General features: G+C 37.1%; 1 protein-coding gene across 9 annotated transcripts; it reads right to left on the bottom strand.

Moving 5' to 3' along the window:
• Nucleotides 1-1,085: 1,085 nt before the first annotated feature.
• LOC131157994 (zinc finger BED domain-containing protein DAYSLEEPER-like) lies at nucleotides 1,086-6,529 on the bottom strand. 9 transcript variants are annotated; one of them, XM_058112513.1, is made up of 4 exons: nucleotides 6,266-6,529; nucleotides 5,026-5,158; nucleotides 3,973-4,086; nucleotides 1,086-3,299 (listed from the first exon to the last, which is right to left on the bottom strand). In XM_058112513.1, the coding sequence occupies exon 4, from the start codon at nucleotides 3,297-3,299 to the stop codon at nucleotides 1,296-1,298; it is 2,004 nt and encodes a 667-aa protein (XP_057968496.1). In that variant the 5' UTR covers nucleotides 3,973-4,086; nucleotides 5,026-5,158; nucleotides 6,266-6,529; the 3' UTR covers nucleotides 1,086-1,295. The 9 variants fall into 9 exon arrangements, with proteins under 9 accessions (XP_057968496.1, XP_057968495.1, XP_057968499.1 ...); XM_058112512.1 differs by having other exon boundaries at nucleotides 5,026-5,155; XM_058112516.1 differs by having other exon boundaries at nucleotides 1,086-3,320; nucleotides 3,962-4,086; nucleotides 5,026-6,076; nucleotides 6,266-6,528.
• Between the last annotated feature and the right edge of the window lie 524 nt (nucleotides 6,530-7,053).

Genomic DNA, 7,053 nt, shown 5'->3' with positions numbered 1-7,053 from the left:
AAATCATCTTGTAATTTTGCCCGAGATAGTGAATTCTTTTATCCCATCCGCCCGTGAAGTAGGTATATCCAAACTACGTAAAATTTTTGTCTCATCTCTATTTATTTATTTATTTATTTTCCTACATCTTTTATAACATTTTACAAGTAATTACCAACAATACAAATACTAGACGAGCCACCACAAACCCTCTGTACATACACCAAGGCCACAACCCACACCCCATACCTAGATTTCAGACTGGGTCATCGGGGGATGGATTGTTAATTGTTGACTTGACCAGAGTTTTTTTTTTAAAAAAAAACAATTATTTCATGTTTCAAAAAATTTTAAATAAACAAGTTATATTTTTAAATGGATAACTCGTTTATGACTTGTTTTTTAAACGGGTGGGTTTGGATTTACATATTAATCACCCATTAATAAACAGGTCAACTCAAACTTGAACACGTTTAATACTGACCCGTTAATGATCCGCCCAAACCCGACCCGTTAATCCGTTTTGCCACCGCTATAGCGACCCATAGTGGGCTCAAATTATGGGTTTTGCCCGCAAGTAAACATCTTTCTCGAATAAGGAACAAGTTTTGCATTTTTCTCCATATAAATCCAAAAAATACCAACAATTGGAAGGAACTGTATTTTTGTTGCATAACCTACAATTACTTTTTTCACGATTAAAGCGACTAGTTTGGTATTAATCATTGATAACTAAACAAATATAAATAAAAATATAAAGATAAAGAACCATCTTTAATTGGTATTTCAAAGAGCAAAAAAGTGACACAATAATTAATCTAATTTTTTGTCGTAAAATAAATAATTTAAAAAAGTTAAATTAAAATCATATTCCAATTCAATGGTACCAGTGACAATAATTAATCTAATTTTTTTGTCGTAAAATAAATAATTTGAAAAAGTTAAACTGACTAAAACTACACTCCAATTAGTAGTTTTTCCACATACACTGTTAATGAACAAGAACGTTACAATGATTTTATCTTAAAAGGAACTTTATGTATTCAGCTTGTGAAGTTCTAAATAAACCATATAACAAATAAAGTTTGAGCTAGGAACAGTGTGAATTATTCAGAATGGTTACAATTAGCTAAAATCTATTTCAGTCATTGATTCCAATCGTCCAAGCAATACTTTTGAATGTTACATAATAATTCCTCCACCTAGAAACAGCTCATGGTAGTAAAGGAAAAAGAGATATTTAGGGACTAAGTGTGTCATAAGCAACCTACTTCATAAAACAAAATGTGAACAAAAAAGGGCAGGAAAACCAAAGCCTAAAAAAATTCCATTTTCACAACTGCATTTGCAATTTCTGATGGACTGTGCTGAAGCCAATCCTTAGCACATATAAGAGCTTCGAGTGTCTCAGGTCGTAAGGAACATCGGTATTGATCCATCTCCTTGCTCACAGTATCAAATACAGAGTGAGGAGGAACGGTCGACACCGAGACTGATAAAATATCACGAGCCATCTGGGAAAGAGTTGGGTACTTGAGTTTGTTTAGTTTCCACCAGCCTAATATGTCGAATTCTTGGACTCGAGGCAACAGAGACTCTTCCAAGTACTGATCCAACTCTGACTTCATTTGTTGGTTACTTGTTTCCATGATATAGACATCAAAATCTGACAGTCCATTGTTAGCCAGGAGGGCTCCTCCTGGAGATTCCTCTGCCTTGGCATTTTCTGTAGTTCCTTCTTCTGCATATGTTGGCGTTAAAGGCAAAGGAAGTGCTACATACTCGAGAAACAGCTCATGAATCCCATCATCAACAATCTTGATGTTTGTGGCAGCATCTTCACCATAGATTTTTGTAAAACTGAATTCAACAAGCTTCATTTTGAATCTTGGATCCATAATGACTGCAATGGCCAAAACCATGCTACAATCTTTCCAATATTTATCAAATTTTTCCATCATTTGCTTCGCGAGGTCGCTGACGAAGGACTCCTCACTTGTGGCTGCTCGGGCCAGTTCTGACTGTATCTTCCACACTTCATGGAAAAATATGTTTGCAGTTGGGTTAGATGTCGTGGCTAATATGTTAGCTGCATCAAATAGAAGTTTCAAGTACACACACAGAGTCTCCACCAATTTCCAGTCTTCCATACTTGGGGCATCTTTGTAATCGGGATCTGAAGTATCCAAACACGAAAATACTTCTTTCAGTTCAGAAGCAGCCATCAGCATTTGATACGTGGTGTTCCATTGCATTTGGTTGTCGAGAGATAAGTTCTTTACACTAGGGACTTGAAGTTGTTGCTTGAGCTCAAGAAATTTTTCCTCGTGAGATTCTGATGTCTTAACATATTTTACACTATCACGGATTTTCCTGATGGTGACTCGCCCTGCTGTTAATATATCTTGTGCCATGCTGCTCAGAGTACGTGCAATGCAATTCTCAATTAAAAACTGACCATTGAGTATAAGTGGGTTTTTGATAGAGAGTTGAGCCCTAAGACTGCCAATGCCAACTCCCCCCATGGACTGATTTATAGTAAGAGAAAATAATTTGTTCTCTAAATTCCAATCAGAAAGGCAAACAGCAACAGCATGGCTAAAGGCAGCCTCTGAATCAGCATATGGTTCCATTACAACATTAAGAATCCGCCTCTGCAACTTCCAATCATTATCAATAAAGTGTCCAGTTAGAAACACATATCCTACAGTTTGACTCGAAGTCCAAAAATCAAGCGCAAGGCCGATTCTTCCAGGTATCCCCTCAAGAGCCTTCGAGAGGCTTTGCTTTTCCCTAAGGTAAGTGGCCACACAATCTCCTTGCACTGTGTTAAAACTAACCATTTCGAACCGGGGTTGAAGACTCTGGACAAAGGCTACAAAGCCAGGATGTTCAACCATGTGAAGTGGATAGTCGTGCATGATGATCATCTTAGCAATCTCATGGCGGCAACGGTCCGGGTCAAACAAAACAGCAGGTGAGCTAGAGGTTCTGTAGCGTCTTTTAGGTGGATCAGAAGCAGTTCCAACCATCTTAGAAGGGGCAGAATATGGGGCTAACTGATTCTTCTCCTGGTTACGCAGGTTCATTGGGCAGGTTCCCTTGGCAATATGCCGTTTGAGGTGACTGGTACCTGCTACTTTAGAGCCAGTACTATACGCAAATGATTGCTTACACTGCTTACAACATGCCCTTCTACATCCAGCCCCCACAGTCTCAATAGTGAAGTGCTCCCAGACTATGGACTTCTTTTTCCTGCGCTTGTTAGAAGGTTGTATTTCTGCAATTGCCAGCTGATTGTTTTCACTAGGAGTCGCCATCTATTGTAGAGAAGTGACTTCCTGTGTTAGGCAGTAGAAGAAAATTTGAAGGGGAAATTAAAAACAAAAAACAGCATCTGCGTGAAGAATATTCAAATACACACTGAGAATCAGGCAAAAATGAATAATGAATAGTCCAAGATACAACAAGGTTCAAGATGGATGAATTTTTAACCCTAAAATATGTTGCCATGGAATTGAAGGGAGCAAAACTAATACAGAAAATAAAATATAGTTTCTTCCAAGTGTCGATGATATTTCATTACTATTAATGCAGTAACACATCATTGCTTAAATGGCTCGCAAAACAGCGATTTAATAAAATATAATGAACAATGAGAGATAAAAATAGAAGTGGAAATTAATAAAATATCAGTGAAAAGCACTGTTGGATAGCGGAAAATTTGTGCAGCCTGCCCCCCACACCCATTTCATTATGGATGCAGCATGCATCATCACAACTGTAAGCTGAGATAGATTGGAGAGTGTGTGACTGGCCTCTGTTTTGAACAGCTTCGCATAACAGAGAGTGCAAGGGTACAAAATGTAATCGCTGGATTACTTGCATCCCCCATAAAAGGAGCATGCAATAACCAATTATTAATTGATGCAAAAGATTTACATTTGATAGTAAAAGATAGATCCAAGAAAAGAAAAATTACCCTGTAAATACCTCATTTCACGGGTGCAAAAGAGTTATCTTGATTGGTTGGTTGGTGAATGATTAAGTCACAACCAACTTGTGTCAGCTTCAGTTTTACTTATAATGTCTAATTCCTCGTTCAGGCTGAAAAGTGCAAACAATAGGGAGACTTATGATCTTGAAACAACAGAAAACATTTAATTTTAGAGCCACACACTTCTACCATTTAAAACTCCAATAAAACGTATACGTCAATTCATCTAACTTCCAATCAAAATTTACAGTAAAGACCAGGCTTACCATTTATGAATAATGATTCAAGAATGCTGTTTTACCAAAATAGGATAATAACTCACTATCACTTGGCAAATGCATCCAGTGAAATTTAAGGAAAATTGAACAAATAAATCAACAAAGAACTTAGCAACGACACAAACCACTTGCTGTGTTCAGCATGTTTCCACATCCATATTCTTAGAGCATAGCTTTGAACAAGACAGGAATGGTCGACCATTTCAACTGTAACGCAAATCTTAGCTTATGGGCACTAAAAGAATCAGACCCTTCAGTGGGGGGTGGGGGTGAATTGATTCATTGAATAAATGATCCGGTTAGATATTAGAATTTTTGGTGTCAACTCTGAATTTTCTTAAAATTCCTTTGACAGAATTAGATTGGGAACATATTTGATTTGGACGCAGCAGTCTCTTTTCCAATTTTATCCCTTACATAAAATGAAAATGACAAAAAATTCATCACCCAAGTAATTAAAATAACAATTTTTTTCTTTTGTCAAAAAATAAATTAGGTTATTTTTGTTTATAATTATTTGACAAGAAAATATTACTTTTTGTCAAATTAAAACCTTTAATTTATGTGATTGCTTATTAATTTTATCAAATATTTATGCTCCTAAGTGAACAACACATATTAGATTTTAGATACTAAACTTTTAAAATAATTCAAATTTTAGATTCAATGATTGGTTCAAGCTCAATTCATAAATGATTCACAAAATCAGATTTGAATTTAGTCTTCAGAACAACACTTAATTTTACCGAACAATCCCTAGAAGGTTCAAACCTTTTTGGCGGAAGCCCACGAAAGCATTTCACAGCAAAGATTTGATGAAGGGTCTTGGTAGAATGGTCCAACAAAGGGTTTTTTGTTGACTCAGTTCAGCTCCTCTAGTTCCAAAATCCCAATCTACTTCCTGCTAGAGAATCCACAGAAAATTATATTTCCCCCATAGCTCCGTTTGGATTAAAAATTTTGTGAGCGGAAAAGAAAGAACACAAAAAAGAAGTAGATCTTTTTTTCATTAGATTTTCTCTACATTAAAAGAAAAACAAATCAAATGTTAATGACATGTAAAATAAAAATTTTCCATTTACTGTGTGTGCACTATTTTCTTTATCACTCAACAGCAAACATGAAAAAAAGAAATTACATAATATTTTTCCTTTCTTTTTCTTGATAATTTCAAGTTCCAAACAAGGATCATAAAGTACCGTGCTTGAAACATTATCCAAATCCTTCAGAATAAATCATAAAGTTCATGATGAGTAGCCAAATTTGCCCATAATGCTCATAATATTCAGAATTATTTTTATCAATTTTTTTTTTCCTGGGTATTAATGGAGCCCCCAAACAGAAGCATCCGTCCCATAAACAACACGGTCCTCGTAAGAGGAACCAAAGAACGTCTAAAATGAATGCATATCATTTCATAAGACCCATTACTGGCCCAGCAAGCATGCCCAACCCACCAAGGTTACCCTACCCTTCAGCCAAGCCCACTGGGCTGAAAAAAGGGCCAGGCTTGGACCACAAACTAATCCCAGTAGATTCGGCCCATTCAACAAGGCCCAGACCATGAAAGGGAAGAAGAGAAGAGAAGTGACAGCATTTTTCAAAAGGTCGCCTGGCCCACCAACGGACTCATCTCATCAGAAACATGGGTCAGGGGTAAAATGGGCATTTCACCCGCCAATGGGCTCAACCCCTGACCCGAGCACCATGAGAGAAAAAAACGAAATGGAAAGACCAGATCTAGGGTTTGTTCAATCTTTGGGCTTCCGCAGAATTCAAAACACAAGCCCAGGCGAATCGAAAAACAGCACATTTCTTCGACCTTCACACGAACAAAGACTAAATTATGCTCCGAATCACAACCCAAAACAGAAGAAAAACAAAACATCGACCAAAATGAAAAACCAGACCGAATAAGCAGTAGCCCAGAAAGATCGAAACTCTCTATTCACTAAAACATACAAAAACCATGGTGATTTCTCAGAATTTAATTTAGGGTTAGGGTTCTTACTTGCAGGCGACGAGATCCGTGGCGCGTGCGTAGAGCCCAGACACCGAGCTCCGGCTCTCTGCAACTGCACTGGATCTGTTCTACGCGACCGGAGAGGAGAGGAGAGGAGAGGAGAGAGATGGAAAGGGGGGGGGGGGGGTAAGAGAATGGGCTTGGAGCTGGTATTGGACCTTTGGGAAAGTAGTTGGGATAAGGTATGTGGTCTGGTCTGGTCTGGTCTCTGGGAGCGTGGGGGTTGGAAAATTAAGCAGTATTGGAAATGGACTTGAGGTCCGTTTGCAGATCCATGGGCCCAAGGTCTAGGGTTTTCAATTGGGTCTGGGTCGTGGGTATGGCCCAGATCCAAATGTAAATGTAAATGGACTGTTAAGAGAGCTGGAGATCCCACATTGATGCCTCTCCCTCTATATAGCCCATTTTCATTTGAGATGCTATCCATGGTTTTTAGGCTCTAAAAGAGAGATTCTTTTCCCATCCCATGCCCTACAAATCTCATGACCACTCACATGGTTAATGGTTTAGCTTTTGACCCATGGAAAAAAATTAAATGCCCTTTTAATCATTAAATTTCTATTTTTTTATTTTATTTATTGACTTAAACTCCGAAAAATATTATGAAAAGAAAAGGAAAATATCAAAGAATTTATATTTACTATCAATGAAAGTGAGGGAAAAAAAAAACCAAATTTATAAGTAAAATTTTGATTTACATATTATTAATATTTAATTTTTAAAAATTTTTAATCATTCTAAAATAAATTTTTTTTTTGGATAAAATTTAATAGAGA

The sequence above is a fragment of the Malania oleifera genome, chromosome 6 (genome assembly GCF_029873635.1).
Source record: "Malania oleifera isolate guangnan ecotype guangnan chromosome 6, ASM2987363v1, whole genome shotgun sequence".
Lineage (NCBI taxonomy): Eukaryota > Viridiplantae > Streptophyta > Magnoliopsida > Santalales > Ximeniaceae > Malania > Malania oleifera.
Note: the sequence above shows the minus strand (reverse complement) of the source record. Positions and strands in the feature narration are given on the sequence as shown.

Excerpts from the sequence above, each read along its gene's own strand:
- LOC131157994 (XM_058112513.1), bottom strand. The coding sequence starts at position 3,299 with ATGGCGACTCCTAGTGAAAACAATCAGCTGGCAATTGCAGAAATACAA.